The sequence below is a fragment of the Simochromis diagramma genome, unplaced genomic scaffold, assembly GCF_900408965.1.
Source record: "Simochromis diagramma unplaced genomic scaffold, fSimDia1.1 OVJJ01000320.1, whole genome shotgun sequence".
NCBI classification, from domain to species: Eukaryota; Metazoa; Chordata; class Actinopteri; order Cichliformes; family Cichlidae; genus Simochromis; species Simochromis diagramma.
The window spans coordinates 11140577-11157662 of NW_024386773.1; the positions used below are offsets into that span (position 1 = coordinate 11140577).

The window sequence follows — 17086 nt, forward strand, 5'->3', positions numbered from 1 at the left end:
TGTCTCTCTTCCACAGCGTCTTTTATCCTGTCTTCCTTCTCTCTCCCATAGCAGATGGCCCCACCCCTCCCTGACCCCAGTTCTGCCGGAGGTTTCTTCCTGTTAAAAGGGAGTTTTTCCTCCCCACTGTCACCAAAGCTCATAGGGGGGTCATATGATTGTTGGGTTTTTCTCTGTATGTGTTACTGTAGGGTCTACCTTACAATATATAGCACCTTGAGGAGACTGTTGTTGTGATTTGGCATAGTAAAATAAAATTTAATTGAACTGAATTAGAAAGTGTTGTTAGGACAATCGTGTGTTCACTTTTAGATCAATAGAGTGTTTTGAAAGTTAGTCATCAGGACTGTCTAGACAATATTTTGCATTATGTCAGTCAGAAGGAGACATAGATGTTTGTGAAATCACAAAGAGGCTTTTAGTAATCTCACAGAAACTGGATTCAACACTGTTTCTCAACACTCCCTCCAGATTAGAGTGAGGGCGGTGAGGATCACATCCTGTATCTGGAATAGGTTGCTCTTTATTGTTATTATTAATTGAAAAATCAATGAAGGTCTAAATCTGCTGTCAAAATGACACTGAACAGACACAGAGTAATAAATCTGCTGTAAAACACAGAAGAAGACTCTGTTATCATTTCCAGACACTGAATGTTTATAAAGAATATGAGAATAAAACATACAAGTCAGTTAAAGCTCTTCTCTCAGATGTTGAGTCAGACTCAGATGATTTATTTATTTTCCGAGTTTCATTGCTTTTGGAATCTGAGATAGAGCTGCTTCCTCCCCTTTCTCTCTGCATCCATCTGGGAAGCATCACCAACATCATGCAAGACACTGAACCTTCAACATGACCGAAAGCAGGTCAGGGGGCACAAAGTTTCCTGAATGTCAGGCAAAGCTCATCCCTGGCAGAAAACAAAACGGGTAACTGGCAAACTCAAAATCACGGAGTATCTTTCTAATTGTTATTTATTTATTCATTGGGGGAAGTTGTTTTAAAGTATTTCTCTAAATCACACAGGGGGAAATACTGAATTAAAATAAAATTAATGACAGCTGGTGACACCATGCACCATTTAGCATCCTCTTGGGATTTTACGAGGAATGTAATTCTTCCTCATTATAAATAATCTTATTTTTTATTGTTAATGTAATTTACCTAAAGTTTCTTCCTTTTGCTTTCTTTGGTATAGTAGTTGTCATATAAAGTAAATGATTTTGAAGTAAAGGAGACCTCATCAAGTTTTCTTGGCATCTCTAGATTGCAAATTGAACACGAGCTGCATGTGCAAACTTTCAGATGAATCCAATCTATTCTGCGAGGCAGGGAATGTTTACAGCAACTTCCACATTTGCTTCTTTGTATGTGCAATACTTCCTTCCCTTATTCTAATCATACCCGCGTCTTGCAACAAAAGCCCACAGCTCAGGATGTTTCCTCTCTGCGCAGCGAAGGTGGCCAGGAAACTGTTCCTATGGACGCGTATGGTTTCTCTTAAACACATCCTCTTTCAGTCCAGTGTAATGCAACAGGGACTGCTGAATATATTTGTCTGTTTTATGGAAAATGCGCTCTTTCAGCAAACCCAACTGTCTTATCTTTCAGCCTTTATTTGGATATTTCCAGATGGTCGGTCTCTCTTTTGAGCTGCTGTGGACAGTTCTACTCGCACATAAATGATGGATCCGCGTTTTATTCTGGCTTGAATGAGATTCAGTCCGCCCTGAGAGGCTCGCTCATTGGAGGAAATTGGATGGCCAACGTAAGCGCTCCTCTTGAATGAGAAAATAGCAGCAGGGGGAAAAACAGACTGAGCAACACACACGACACTGACAGCAGCCAAGCAGGGGCCACTGAAAGAGAGAAACACGGACCCAGTCTGTTGGTGCAGCCACATGAAGGAGCTCATTATCATTTTTGTATTATTTATTAATTTTTTGGAGTAAACAGATTTTCGTCATCAGGATTTAAACCACGGGATTCGCGTCATTTTGAGCCGCGCGCGCATTCCTCGGCAGGATCTGCGCATCTTCAATTGCCAATTGTTTTCTGCTCTTCTTAAAGCGTCAGTAGTCATGTTCGAGCAGGGACTGGCGAAGCGGTTCAGCTGAATTCCTGTCTTTCAAGAAAAAAGCAAGAAAGAAAGAAAAATGGAACAGCGGCTCGCCAAACAAGAAAGCAAAAACATGGATGCGTGTCTGAGGCGACTGAAGCAAGAGCTGGTAGGTTCCGTTTTATCTTCTTGTGTTGTTACCCTGGACCGCTGTTTTACTTTATTCGTGTGTATTTTGAGCATTTTTTACCGCTTATACGCGTTTTACATTAAATATTTAACAATTTTCACATTTTAAACTTAGAAATGTCGCTTTATTGCGCACTATGTGTCCTGAAACATTTCTACATTTCCAAGTCTAATATTCTGGAGTCTAGTTTTCAGCTGAGGGTGCATGTGTGTCTTTTTAAATCGCATTAATCTGTGTGGGCTTAAAGCTCTGAGCACACCAGAGGCATGTGTACATTTCCCTCCTCTCTGTCCACGCATCTGGGACAGATGTTTTAAGCTTAATGAGCTCAAGACGGTTTTTTCTTGTCATAAATACTCTGCGCTGGGTTATGGATTCTTGAAAGAAAGCGATTTAAGGTTCACACTATTCTTGGTGCCTTGTAGTAAATTTAATCATGTGTTGCAACAGACTGTTCGGAGCTCCAGCTCTCACAGGGGAGTGAGTGAAATTGGCAGTCACATTGAGTTTCATCACGTTTCCATGCACTAAATGAATTTGTTAGACTCCGTTATTTAATATTTTCATGTCTCCTCTCATCTACCATGTTTGATGTGAGTACATTTAGTCTGCCATTTCTTTCCTCTTCTTTGAAATGTAAAAACAAAATCTGTAAGCTTCACCCTCGTGCCCAAAATCATCTGGCAGTGACACACTGTAGACCCATTTTCTGAGGAGCCTTAACTGGCACAGATTTCATTTGGAATCATCTTCAAAGCAGCGACTGATTTTTTCCCCCCTTTTTGTCCAGCCACTGGCCTGCAGAAAGGCCTTGCGTGGCTGCATGTTTTGCAGCTTAATCTGCTCTGTGACTTCATGATTTGCTGCTCCAAATTAGCCACACGTCTGTGAAGTGGCACTTGAGATTTAAGGGGAGTTGACGTTGATGCCAGAAGGACATGTTGTGTTAGGGCTGCCACATCGCAGTTTGGTAACATAATAGAAAAAGTGTCATGCCATGCCGAGGATCAAACAGGAGAACGGGGAGCAGATGCCAGTTAAAAAGCTGAGGCAGTCTCCGCCTGCTCTCAAGACCATGTGGGATGCAATCTGTTGTTCAGAAATAAGGGGTGTCTATGCCAAGGTTGTCACTTTCCTTTCCACTGTGACTGATTTTCATCCAGTGTTCAGTGGAGAGCGGTAAAACCGGCTCTATCAGCAACACAGAGATCACAAACATCTAACAGCCGACTTACAGCTGTGATGCCGAGTCAAGCGGCTCCTGGACATCTCTTGCGAATTTGTGGCTTTGAAGTCAGCAATTTTGGACCATACCAGTTACGCATGTTTTGGAACACTTACTACAAACAGCATGACCTTAAATCATTCCAAAAACCATTTTGCATGATGTTTTGTTTTTTCCTGCTGTGTTTTCATTCATTTCCATGCAGCATAAAAGCAACAGAACTCGAGCTACACAATCCATCACAATCAACATCAAGTTCGTATTCACATTTGTCATTTGTTTGCAACGCAATGAGTGCAGACTGATATAACTGCATTATAACACTATTTTCTCAAAAACAGCACAGAAATGTAGCTTTCCAATCAAACCAGATATCGCTTTCACTTAATTATAGCCTCTGTGTTTATGGTATCTATTTTCTGTTGGGAGAAGTTTAGATTTTATCCCAACCATTCAGCAGGGAGTAACTTTTCCATCTTGCCAACATTACGTCCAGTCAGAGCAGAGTTTACTTTTATCACATAAGTCAAAGAAATATGCCATTTCTCTTTCTCTGTGTTGGGTTGTGTTTAGCAGTATCAGCCTTTTGTGTCCGTTTTACATTTTTTTTCTTACTTTCCATCTGGAATTGGAAGAAAAAAGTTGGTAAGGAGCACAAATGTCAGTTGTATGAGGGCTGGAACCAGGCTAAGTTTTAAATGTCTGCTAGCTGTATGTCATATCTTATAGATATGAATGAAAATAGGCGCAAGCTGGTAGAAAAATGCATGTAAGAGCTTAAGTTGATTGTGCATGTCTTGAAAAATGGCATGCAGTGAACGTTACACACAAGGGCAACTGAATGGAAGGAGCAAAAATAATAGTATAGTCCCTTAAACCTTTACCTGATATATTCTAATACTCCTGACTAAAAAGTTACAATGAAACAAGAAAATCTACATAGTTGAGTTTGTTTGTGTCTATAGCAACAAAGAAGCCTGAATGTAGCATTCAAAGGCTATACGAAAGTCACGTGAATGCCAGCATGACTTCAGTGTTTCACGTAAGACACACTGAAACCCAAACCCTGATGTCCTGTCAGCTCTACAACAGGAGTGTGATATGAAAGTGTGGGCACTGTGTCAGCGGTTGAGGGTGTGGGTCCTTGTGGGAAGTACAGACAGGTCACACTTGAAAGTTTGACCCTCAAACTTGAAAAGCTTGGGGTCTAATTTCTTCAACTGCTGACCATGTCCATCACAACAAATCCATTAAATATCAAACCTGACAGTCAGGTATATAGCACCATCTGTCTTCCTGTGTGACTCAAACTGAAAACAGTCGTTTAACTTTATTCTTTAAAAGAAATACACGAGTCCTCTGAAATCCTGAGGATAGACAGTAATGACAACAATGAAATCATTTCAAGCCTATGCATGACTCATGATTGGTGCAGCAAACAGACAGTCATGACAAAGAAAACATGAGCTCTTCCTGCCTACTTGATGTTGAAAATGCAAACGGTGACACGTCTTTGACTCACTTTGTCTAAATGTAGGGTTCACACCTGGTTAGCAGCGTCAGACACTAAAACATAAATCAGAGCGTTTCATATCATCGCCGCTGAAGCCGACTTCACATGCAGCGTGCCCCCTTTTTCTCTTTCACACCTGAGGCGAATTTCAAACATGACTGTCACCTTGGAATTCAACACCAAAGCCAGCAACCATGAAGTCATGAAATCTGAGAGAAATGCACCCGAGTGCCAAGCCTGTTGTGTCTTCTGGAAAGTTCTTTGTTACCTTTTGGGCGTTGGAGCTGAAAGCTGTACACAAAGCAGGGTTGTGGCTTAACTTTAAGCCCGTTTGTTTTGTGTCTCCCCCTGTGGCTCCCGTTCTCCAAACTGCCCTTCCTTCCCCTCGGCTAAAATTGGACCAACTCTTGGTGGCAGCTGTGGGGTTTGCGTGGGTGATCATTGTGTTTGAGACTGAGCTACAAACCTTTAACAAAGCCTGTTTATCATTATGACTCTGCACACGTAACCGGCTTTTTCATGGTTCACAGAATGGAAAATGAAATCACTGCCCAAGATATCAGATTTGTTTTGACCTTTTTTTTCTTGGATGCAGAGTGAACAAGTTAAGTTAATGCTGCTGTTGTGACCACACGTGCAGTCCTGTTAGTGTAAGATCAAGTCCTGACCTCCTTACCTTATACGTAAACTGGAAACAACGTGTGAGGTATAGATCGGTATTCTCTATGCTCTGACCTTTGCATTACATCTTGTCTGACACTGTTGAAGTTATATTTATAAATTTGTTCTTTTTAAAAATAACATATATACAGCACTGAGGGTTCAGAACAAACCACAAATTGTTAACATCTATTATCAAACAGCTGTTCATTTTTAACAACAGCTGACACCTCAATATTAGAATTTAAGATTTTGTTTTTCTCTGACCTCCAGATAAAAGTAACTCCAATACATTCGCTCATCTTTCAGCTCTGTTTTGATCTTTACCATCTCCTGAGGGATTTGACCTTCCCCTCAGCAGCAATTAGCCTTTCCGTGTTTACTGTCTAGCCAGTAACACTGACAGTCATTCAGTAGAGTAAGTTTATCCAAGGGTTTTGGGTCAAAAGTGGTCAAAAGCTAAAAACAAGATTTAAGAGATACTTCTCTAGATCTTCTTGATGCATGCTCAATAATCCTGGTAAGTAAATCTCCAAAAGTTGATTCTGTTCATCTGGACGTAGCGTTTTGTGGGAGAAACGTTTCGTCACTCATCCAAGTGACTTGGATACGCTACGTCCAGATGAACAGAATCAACTTTTGGAGAATTCTCTAGATCCACTTTCATATTACAGAAGTCGGTCATTATAAGCATTTCCAGTATTTTAAAAATGAAAATACAATATAAAAAATACTGAAGATGAATTCCTTTAAATCAAAAAGGCATTTATGACTTAGCAATCCAATACAGCACAAGTATAAATATCCAAAATGTTTCAAATTCCAAATTGAAAAACTGTAAATAAGCTGCACATTTTTAAATGGCTTAAAAAAAAACACTGCATTAAAGGCTTTGCACAGCCATTCACCATCAGTTGAAAAATGTACTAGATGATGCACACAGAAAAAAAAACCCAGCATCAGCAACCACATTTATTTTCTTTAGGAAATGCTTGTGTGATTTAGCGCTCCTTTTGATCTTAGAGGGGGGCTGAGAATTGGATGAGCACTTTCACTGCCCCCACACGAGGTGCTGACGTCAACTCCTGTGCTATCGAGCTTCTACGTGACGATTATTGCTTCCAGTGAGGAGTTCCCGCCAGGACAACAACAGATTGGGTCCCAGACCGTCTCCAAATATCATCTGCCAAAGATGATGATATGGATCCTAATCATCCTGCATCTCCCACGGCAGCATAAATGAGCTCAAGCAGGAAACAAGCTATTAAACCACCTCCCTTTTTCTGAAAAGGTCATCAGGGAGTCTTTGTTGGCCAGCAGGACCTACAAACAGTTATATTTGCTCTCGACTGGTTCATTTTAAAAGTTGTGGTTCACCTAGTTCCCCATTTTCATTTACCCCTAAGTGTTGCAGATAGTTTCGCTAAACCATAAAGAGACAGCTCTATTATCTGAGTAGGGAGGAGAAGCAAAACATTTTCCTAAAAATGAGAACATCTTCTAAAATTAAAGTACAAGAAGGCTTTTATGTTCATCATTCACACTTCTTCGTCTCCTGAATGCGACCCGGAGGACATACGGGCCAAACAGAGTCACCATATAACCTTTTTTTTGTCAAAGGGGCATTCATTGCCATGTGCATAGTAATTTATTTCTTTCTCTAAATGCTGCGCAGATTTATTGCCCTCTTTATCGTGACCTCGGGGCCATCCACAGCAGTTCAGCCACAGAGACCTTGTGTGTATCCCCCAGACAGAGAACCCATTCCTGTCCTTGACCCACACAGATCACCATTCATATTTAATTAGGGGTGGAGGTGGAGGAAGGGGAGTTCACACTATAGATGCTGCTGCTGGTCAGCGCCTTCCAAACAGGAAGACCTTTTGGGTCTGATAACCTTGGCCTCCCCCCTTCAGCTACTAACAAACAACAACAGTGAATGGCCTGCATTTTGTAGGCAGAATAGAGCACTGGTTTGTTTTTGATTACTTGTTTGGGTTTATTTTCCTCCTAATAATCTGAACACAGCATCCATGCTCTAAAAAAGTACACTGACTTCGTTCTACTGAGGCAAGTCTGGACTTGCGTGGATGTGTGAGCTCAGTGTGTTTGCACAGCCCATTTATTTTTCCCTTCATAACTGACATGAGGTAATACCGAAACCATGATCAAGGCAGAACTTGATCTTGACAGACAGCAGAGCAGGAGCACTGATTTATTTATACTTTGTGGTATTTAATTCACTTGCATGTATATTGAATGGTTTTCTAGAAGCGTCTTCACAGTTAGAAAGATCTGACATGTGGCTCTGAAATAAAGAATCACCTATAAACTTTTTTTTAAAGCTCTTAATTAAATAGCCCACCACTTTTTAATAAGCCTCTATTCAGTATTAACTGAAGGCTGCCAGCCTTTGTTCTTAAACTCTGAAGCATTCAGCCCTTGATTGGCAATTATGTCTCCTTGGCTAACATCACTGCAGCCAGAAGAGAAAGTAGAGGGTTTAGGGGGTTTTGGGGGGGATTAAATGTTTGTCTTATTTTTTTCAGATTTTTCACATTCTCAAAGAAATGCATACTCTCTCGATTAAATAAAGGGAAAAAAGAAGATTTAACCAAACTTCACAAGACTGCATTAATGATTAAAGTGTTTCTGGGCAGTACAACAATTCCCTGCAGCGCCAATTTCATCCCAGTTCTCTTGTTAAATTAGATTAGACAGACATTATTTCTCATCTCCGTTTTTGTCCTTAAACCCTTAAGGTGCGCGTGTAGGTCCTCTCAGGTCTGCCAGGCCCTGGGCTGATTCACACATTGTAAAAGTGAGACATCTTAGGATTTCCGTAACATCTGTGTCTAAACAAGAAACCGCCGCAGGACAACATTTTTAAGTCACTTTTGGCATTCTGAGTAAGATATCGGATGAGGGATGAAAAGGCTGACATATTTGGGCCACAAAGTTCAGCTTTGAAATGGCAGCGGAGTGCCTGGAGTTAGTTGGCATGTTAAAGGTAGAATAATAGGGTTTGGCTTACTGCTGTTCCCCTGTTTGTTCCCCAGAGCATAGTATGAATTATTAATATCGCCTTAGAATAGAAATGCCAGTAAACAACACTGTGTTTTTAAATAACTGTGGGGAGTGTCTGCATTTTAGGGATAATGGAAAAGTTGCACGTGAATGTTAAACTGCAGTGTTTGAGGTTAGCGTGTGTAAACAGGTGCAGCTCTTTGAGTCTGCATACCTAGAAGATGATATTACAAAAGCAAATTTAATACATTAAAGCAATCCTGATCCTGGGATAAACTTTACTGAAGGCTCCAAAAATGCAATGATAAATACATAACTCCCCTTTTGCCTCAAGTCTTGTTGACTTTTCTTGTGTAAGAAAGTAAACCGTAATTATGCACCTTTTCCCAGCCTTTCCCAGGACGCAGACAATTACAGCTAATGAAGTCAGCCATATGTGAAAGGCACACAGACAAGAGACAACCTGATTGTGCTAATTACATGTACCTTCACTTCCTAATTTAGCGAGCCAGCGGGAAGCTCAGAGGCCTGTCATCCCCGCATGTGCATTGATAGGCCTATTATCTGATCTTAGAGGTTATTCACGCCCGCGTGCATCTACTCAGCCATATGTCGTGATAAGCCAAGTGTTTGAATGCAGAGATTTACTGCTGATGGTAAAGGATAGTGTATTGGTGTCAAAGCCAGGTCACTGTGCTTCAAGTGTATGTAGACAGTCCAAATTGGATGAATGACAAACATGTAATAAACCAGTGTTTCAATGAAGAGATTTTTTTTTTTGCTCTTTAAACTTTATGACACTGTGAGCTAATATTTCTATATATTATATATATAGAAATATTATTTTCTTTCTTTTCTATATTAGAAAAGAAAGAAAAGGAAAGTTGGTCTATTTTATATGTTCATTAATAATTTAAGAACATAATATGCAGAATAGTTTGCAATAATTAAATCACTGCATCTGTGTGACTCTGTTTCTCCAAAAATGTTTTGATATGGTTAAATTTTGTAAATTCATTATTGAAGTTGTGCAAGTGCTAAATGAAAGCAGAGCAGATGTTGTCATATTTATAATCCATCCATTCATTTTCTTCTGATTATAGAGGTGGGGTACACCCTGGACAGGTCGCCAGTCTGTCGCAGGCTTAACTCAGACTCACATTCACACATAGGTCTAATTTAAAATTACTGGAGGGCTCGGAGAGAACTCGTGGAGACACAAAGGGCCCAGCCAGATGGTAGATTCGAACCCAGCTCCCTCTTAATGTTAGGCAACAGTGCTGACCCCCATGCCACCATGCTGCCCTGTATTTATTCTGTGCATGAAAAATGTCTAGCACATGCACTTTTGGTGAACTTGCTTCGTTTCTACTTGAGCAGACAGCAAAATTCCTGTGTTGCAGACATTTACAGACATGCAGAAACCATGAACTTCCTTTAAGGGTCTGCACGGTCACTGGAACTCCAAGATGCTGCACTTGGACACAGTGGCGTCTAAGCTAAATGGGGCATGCGGACAGGCGCTCCGTGACAACATGCTGATGTTCAGTAGGTTTAAATGTTAATCGCATTCAAAACGTTTTCTGAAGCTTTTAATTAACAGTGAACATACTCTATAAAGCTGAGGCTAATGCGAACAGCGTGGCATGGTTGGTTATAAAATCAGGACATATTAAAAATTTGACATGTTGGTAGCTCTGCGAGTAATTAACTTCATCCTGTGAAGTAAATGATGTGCCAGATTTAATGACAATCAATCCAATAGTTGCTGAGACATTTCTCTAAATGTAAACATGGTGCCAGAGGAATGGCCAGGAATTGATGTCACATTCTGGGATGAAGTAGTGGACTAACAAAGTGAGGACTAACTTTAGCATATTTTGAGCTAGCAATTCTGACTTTTCCATTCATTTCACACATTTTTATGCCTTGTGTTTTACTTTTTAAATCAAAATGTTGTCTAAGAATTTGTCACATTTGTCAATTTTCCCACATTAAAAAAAAACTCATATCCCTTCTCACACGGTAATAACAAGCTTTGATTAGGATGCTCTAATGCCAACTGCACTATGCAGCAACTTTTCCCACCCAGGATCAGCATAATCACTGTTCCCTGGAGATCTAAGTATCGCAGCCTAATTTTGTTGCACCTACATCCAACCTCCTGCCCTCTGCATCCCCTTCTTATGTTCTAATGGTGTCATTCATAATTGAATCCATCAACAGTTTTCTCTTCGACATCTAAACATATGGCAAAGGATTCCCCCCTGTTTGCCCCCACCCTTTCCATCTCTGCTCATATGGCTGACTCTCACCACCCCTCTCGCTCCTTTCATTGTTATTCCGTTTCCGCCTGAGTGAGTCCCCCCATCCACCCCCCTCACACACACACATTGTATTTGGGGATTATAGTCTAGATGGGCAGTGGTGATTGGCTGTCACACCCAGTGGTGTCCCTCCATTGGAGAGGGATACATATAGAGGCAGTCAGAATGATCCATTTGAAAGGTGAGAGACAGTGACGGGCTGACTGAGGTGCAGCCAGGAGGATCAAAACCTGCTGCTTTTTTTAAATTTTATTTTAAGGTAAGGTGTAGGTTTTTATTACAGCTGCCTGTTTATTCTCATAGTAGCAATTTATTTTATTTGAAGGTTTAAAGTTTAGTTTAAAGGTATTTGTTTTTGTTGGTTGACTAAGAGCATCTTCTATGGAAGTGTAGTCATGTTCATCTGAAGGTGTGCTCTGCAAGATTTTCACCAAAATTTCCCGTGAACTAATTTTTCAAAATTCCTTGCATGCTTCCTCGTGTCTTTTCACAGATGCTTTATTTTTCATTCATCAATCAGTAGCATGTTATGAAATCATAGCAGAGAAACCTATAATATCTAAGACAGTTATTCAGAGGGCATGCAGTGATTCAAGGCTGCAAGTTAAGACACGGGTTAGGATGCTGGCTCTGGGTTGTGTGGCTGCCTTCAGGAGGAGACAGTTAGTCCAGGTCACATGACGCAGGCTTTCAAACAGATGAGAACAGGAAGAGAGGCGGAGGAGGTTAAAAGCAGAGAGGATGATTACTGCTGCACAGAGAGTAGAACACACGAATACAATGGGCTCAGAGGAGAAAGCAGATATGATAAATCAAATGAAAGGAAGTAAAAAGGAAATTATAGATGTTTTTTTTTTTTTAAATGAAAGCAAGTGTGTTCTACAGCTGTCACTAGTTGGATTCTCTCTCATACGCTGGCCATATGGGACCCCAGCCTGTCGTCCAAAACTAGGTCACATGACCACATAATTAAACATACCCTAAAACCCACAAGTGAAGAGATAAAAAACAGGCTTAGTACAATAACTTATCTTTTTAATAAGTTTCTTTACCCTGCTCCATTATTCATAAGGGGGTCATCGCTGCAGATAGATCCATGTTGGATTTGGCAAATTTTTTACCAGGGATAATAACTGTTAATATTTGCTGGAATGAATGACTGTTGTCAGTTGCTCTTGTGCAATGAGATTTTTTTGTCTGTGTGTGTGAAACACAAATGTAAATGTGAATACCGCTATCAGTCCTTTATCTTTATTTCTCTCTCTGTCTTTCTGCAGTTATCCATGAAAGAAGCTGGAGATGGCCTCCATGCTCAGATGAATTCAATGATGGGAGCCCTTCAGGAACTCAAGCTCCTTCAGGTCCAGACGGCACTGGAAAATCTTGACATTTCAGGGCGGCCTATTAACCGGGGAATTCCCCACACGGCTTCAACTGCTGCTGCTGAACCACCAGCTGCAGCAGCATCAGCTTCAGGAGAGGATCAGAGCTGCTGTATCAGAGAAACCATGTCTGAGGAGCCCAGCCCGAATCACATGCCGAGTTCAAGGCAGTCTTTGGAAAGCAGAAACTCGACTAGTCTATCAGAAAACAGAAGCAGTCTGGAAACCTCATCCTCCTCGTCATCCAGCCTAGAGAGCGAGAGTGAAAGAAGTCAAAGAAGTGCACGGAGCTCAAGAAATGCAAGAAATGCAAGAAGCGAAACTGACCTGGAGTCTATACCGAGAAGGTGGTCAGGATATACTGCCCCTCAAGTGGACTTCTGTGGACCAGTTGTGGGAAATCCTCCACCAGAGGCCTACCCTAGCCATCCCCGTCCCCGTCGTGCACAGATAGTGGACCTGCCTGGAATCCTGTACAGTCTCTCAAGAGAGGGTCCTTCCTTAGATAGCGACTACTCCCAAGACAGCACAGATGACGCCAGTGACTGGACTTCTTCGCTCATGAGCCGCTGTCGCAACCGTCAACCATTAGTTCTGGGGGACAATGTATTTGCAGACCTTGTGGGCAACTGGCTAGACCTGCCTGAGGTGGACAAGGAGGAAGGAGAAGAAGAAGAAAGGGCAAAGAGGAGAGAGGAGAGAATGGATGGTGGGACAGAAAGACCAGACACCCCAGCTCACCCTCTACGCCTCAGCCGCTCACAGGAGATCTGCAAAAAGTTCTCATTCACCACAAACATCTTCAAGAAGTTCCTGCGAAGCGTCCGGCCTGACCGGGACAAGCTGCTCAAGGAGAGGCCAGGCTGGGTGGCTCCTGAGCTTCCAGAGGGTGACCTCTATAAAAGGCCGAAGAAATTGCTTCCCAAAAGTTCAAAAGGCAGCTTTTACCTGCCGTTCTGGGCGAATGGACAGCAGGGCAAAAGCAGCACATGTATGCATCTTCCAGAGACAGAGAGGAACCACCACCAACACTTGCACCAGTTTTACCAGCAGCCATTTGCAGGGATTTATTTAGACAGAAGGCAGCCAGAGACTGGTCTGGAGAAAATGCAGCCCTTGTTTGACTACAACACAGCTGTGTGGGTCTGACAGCGAGTCTCTGGCCAACAGACTGCCAGTGACGCCAGATTGAGCGTGTGACAGGTGCTGTAGGATTTTGGCTGTGATAAAGGAGCGTGAATGAACGAGAGGCTTGGACACAGTTATCTTCCAAAAATGAACCGCTAAATTCACACCCACATCGTGTTTCTCCTGCGACTGAGAGATTATCAGGGCAACATTTCGTCTGACAATCCAAAAACCCAGACCTCGCTTGATGTGTCCGTGTGAGTGTATGCTGCGATGCATCTGAGAAAGAATGAGACTTTTTTAGGGTTTATGCTGCAACTTTTGTATTATTCAAACTCCTTCACACGTGTGCATGTATGACTGGATTTTCATGTTCTCCTAAAAGACGGTACACCATTCTCAGAATGTCACTATCAATTTAAATCTTTTTAATGCAGACTTTTTCCACTTCTGCTCTACAGGACACACTTCTTTGCACTTCTTTGCATCTATAAATAGCAACACCAACTGTTGAATTGCATGGTTACTGTTTTTATAAATGATGCTACAAACAGCTGTTACTGAACGCACTGCCACTATAGAGTCCACAGCTTCCCTTTTATTTCCAAAACGGCTGTAACAACCTGGAAACTCATGACTACATGAACTCGTCTTGTTCACCTTTGCTCAGGGAGCGAATGCCACACAGGAGAAAGCACTGCCACATTCAGAATGGGTTTCCAGTATATATATTTTTTTGTCTTGCTTTAAAAGCATAACAGCAATACGGTGCATGACTAGTTCAAACTTTGTACATTAAACTTTGAGATCTGTCCCTCATAATCAGAAATGCTGTGGTTGCTGTCATGTTGGAAGCACTCTCTTTAGTTCTCTGCTATGTAGACATGGCAAATGTTGAGTCAACCAAAGTCCTCGTGGGCTGCTATGCAGAGAGAGGAGGGGGTAAAGATGGCACAGCCAACCCCAAGTACTGACTAACTGACAGCCATCTGGTACTCAGACATTATGTAAAGTATGTTCGCCACAAGCTTAAAGATGCAAAACGGGCTTCTTTAATCCCAGAGCTTTGTGAATTAACTGACTGTGTTATATACTGTATATATGCAGGCGAATGCATTACAGGGCTGTAACAGATATAGGACCCATAATCTGTGAAAGGTACAACAAACTGAACAGGCTAAATGTACAGAACATTGTACATATTTGTCATCAAACAGCAGCAATAAGACTCATTTACTGTAATATCCCATCGCATGATTTTCATTATTCTGCGCAGATAAATGTCACCATAACAGCTGATTGTGTAAACATTGCTACAGCTCTTGTACTTAAACTACAAACCAGTGAGGTCATATTTAATCTACATTATTTATTCTATTGTACCATAATAAACAGTTTCAGTATTTTTCATTTCAAGCAGAACCATAACAGTTCAAATCAAACTATAGCTTCCTTCACAAACTCCCTCAGGTCACAGAGGACACTGCCCACTATTGATTCGTGTTTTTTTTATTGTTATTATTATTATTAAGGGACCACTGATATGCAAGGACAATCTGATATTCTTAACTTAATATTAAAGGAAAAAAACATTATTTTCACTCAGTTTTTGATGCGATACCAGACCAATAATCTTAGCCAGCAGGGATTAAGCCTCAGAGGTGGTTTTGAGTGTCTTGGCCGGTTGATCCATATGGTGCTGTCTCTGTTTCAGTAATCAGGTCAATACATATACTGCACAGTCTGAGGGTTCAACACACACAGACAGTTTCTTCTGCCAGAAAGTGCAGTCTGAGATGTCATGACACGTAGTACATATATGTAACTGTAACATTTATTTCTTCCTATTAAAGCTGTCTTCTGAGTGTAATTCTCAGCACTGTTGTTGATATTTTTCATCGAGGTTCTGCGAACCTTCAGTGGTGATCTTGTGTCATGTGCACTGTAAAACTGTCACTGACTCTTTGTAAATTAAATCTGTTTTCAGAATGAAATGCTGCTTTTGTGCGTCAGTGTGTTCGTTTGTGCAACATCTTTCTCTACTGTAGAACTGACACGGAAATTAGACATGTTTGGGAAATATAATTAGAGTCCATGTAAATCTTTTCTGGTAATGCTAACTAATACATTATGACACAGTAGTTATAATATATTCAAGGCAATTAATGAAAGGGTGTGTCGCAGGAAGAGGAAACAAATGGAAGATTCAAGAGGCATTAATTTGTCCAAAACATAAAGCAAACAGCAGAAATCAAACTAATGAAAGGTAAACATGATCAAGTTCACAGACATTCTGCACAAGAACACTAACCAGCTCGATCTGGAAAGACACAATAGGCAACAATGGATGCGGAGACAACTTGGAAACTAGATACAGCTGAAATTAATTAGGGTAATGGCACACAATAAAAACTAAAATAGAGGACACGAGAGAAAAATGACTACCAAAATAAAAACAGGAAACCCCTTCCACAAAGACAGAAAGTTAACAATAAGGAAACACGGGGAGGCAAAATAAACTAAAACTCACACAATCAGATTTAAAGTAAAATTACAACTCTAACACACATAGAAACTGGACATCAGAGGTTAACAAAATGGTAAATGGCCTGTATTTGTATAGCTTTACACTACATTCAGTCATCCACCCATTCACACACTGGTGATGGCAAGCTACATTGTAGCCACAGCTGCCCTGGGAACAGAGGCGAGGCTGCTGGACACTGGTGCCACCGGGCCCTCTGACCACCACCAGTAGGCAACAGGTGAAGTGCCTTGCCCAAGGACACAACAACTGAGCCTGACGGAGGCGGGGCTCAAACCAGCAACCTTCCGATAAAAAAAAAAATAGTTAGCATTCTTTATATTTCTGTAAATGCTTGACTCAAACACGGGTCCCTGCAATGGCCTTTTGGGATATGCGTTGTCTGCTCACCTGAGTGAGTTCTAACAGCATCATTTTAACTCTGGTTGTTGCTACCATTAAAATATATGTTTATTTTATTTTATCTATATGTCCATTTTCTGAAGAAAACAGTTCTTGATGCATGTTCAATAATCCGAGTAAGGAAATCCCAGAAATGTAGGCTGAAGACGTCATATGAGCGGTGAAATGTTTCTCCCACTGAAAATGGTACATTAAGATTAACAGAACTGATTTTCTGGGATTTGGTTTAATTTACCTCTACATCTGCACTACAGTAAGTTGGTGCTGTGTGTCTAACAGGTTCACTAAGTGGAAAGCCGGCAAGTCACTTCCAGCCAGAGCATCAACTCTTCACCAAACTGATTCTAAATTCGGACCATAACTCCATCAGCCTGTTCAATAAATAAGCAAAGTTAACATGAACTCTGCTGCTCTGCACTTCACGACGCTCAATCCCTGAGATGCTTTTTATGAGACGCACATCAAACTGCATCAATCAGTTTATCTTTCAGTCCCCGAGCACTCTGTCCAAGAAAAGAAAGCAGTTCTTACTGCGACTGCGGTCCTGGGCTTTTATATCCTATTTATAGTATAACTCTCTTACATGATATTCTGTGGCTGAACATTATTCTGTTGATTCAAGCCAAAC

General features: G+C 41.2%; 1 protein-coding gene across 1 annotated transcript; it reads left to right on the forward strand.

The window, feature by feature from the left end:
- The first annotated feature begins 1396 nt into the window (after window positions 1-1396).
- On the forward strand, window positions 1397-15505 carry inka2 (inka box actin regulator 2). The gene is made up of 2 exons (XM_040007845.1): window positions 1397-2228; window positions 12279-15505. The coding sequence occupies exons 1-2, from the start codon at window positions 2157-2159 to the stop codon at window positions 13530-13532; spliced, it is 1326 nt and encodes a 441-aa protein (XP_039863779.1). The 5' UTR covers window positions 1397-2156; the 3' UTR covers window positions 13533-15505.
- Window positions 15506-17086: the final 1581 nt, after the last annotated feature.

What these genes read in the sequence shown, in the direction of transcription:
- inka2 (XM_040007845.1), top strand. Translation starts at nt 2,157, where the DNA reads ATGGAACAGCGGCTCGCCAAACAAGAAAGCAAAAACATGGATGCGTGT. An exon ending in GGCGACTGAAGCAAGAGCTG is followed by an intron (nt 2,229 to 12,278) that starts GTAGGTTCCGTT and finishes GTCTTTCTGCAG; the next exon opens with TTATCCATGAAAGAAGCTGG.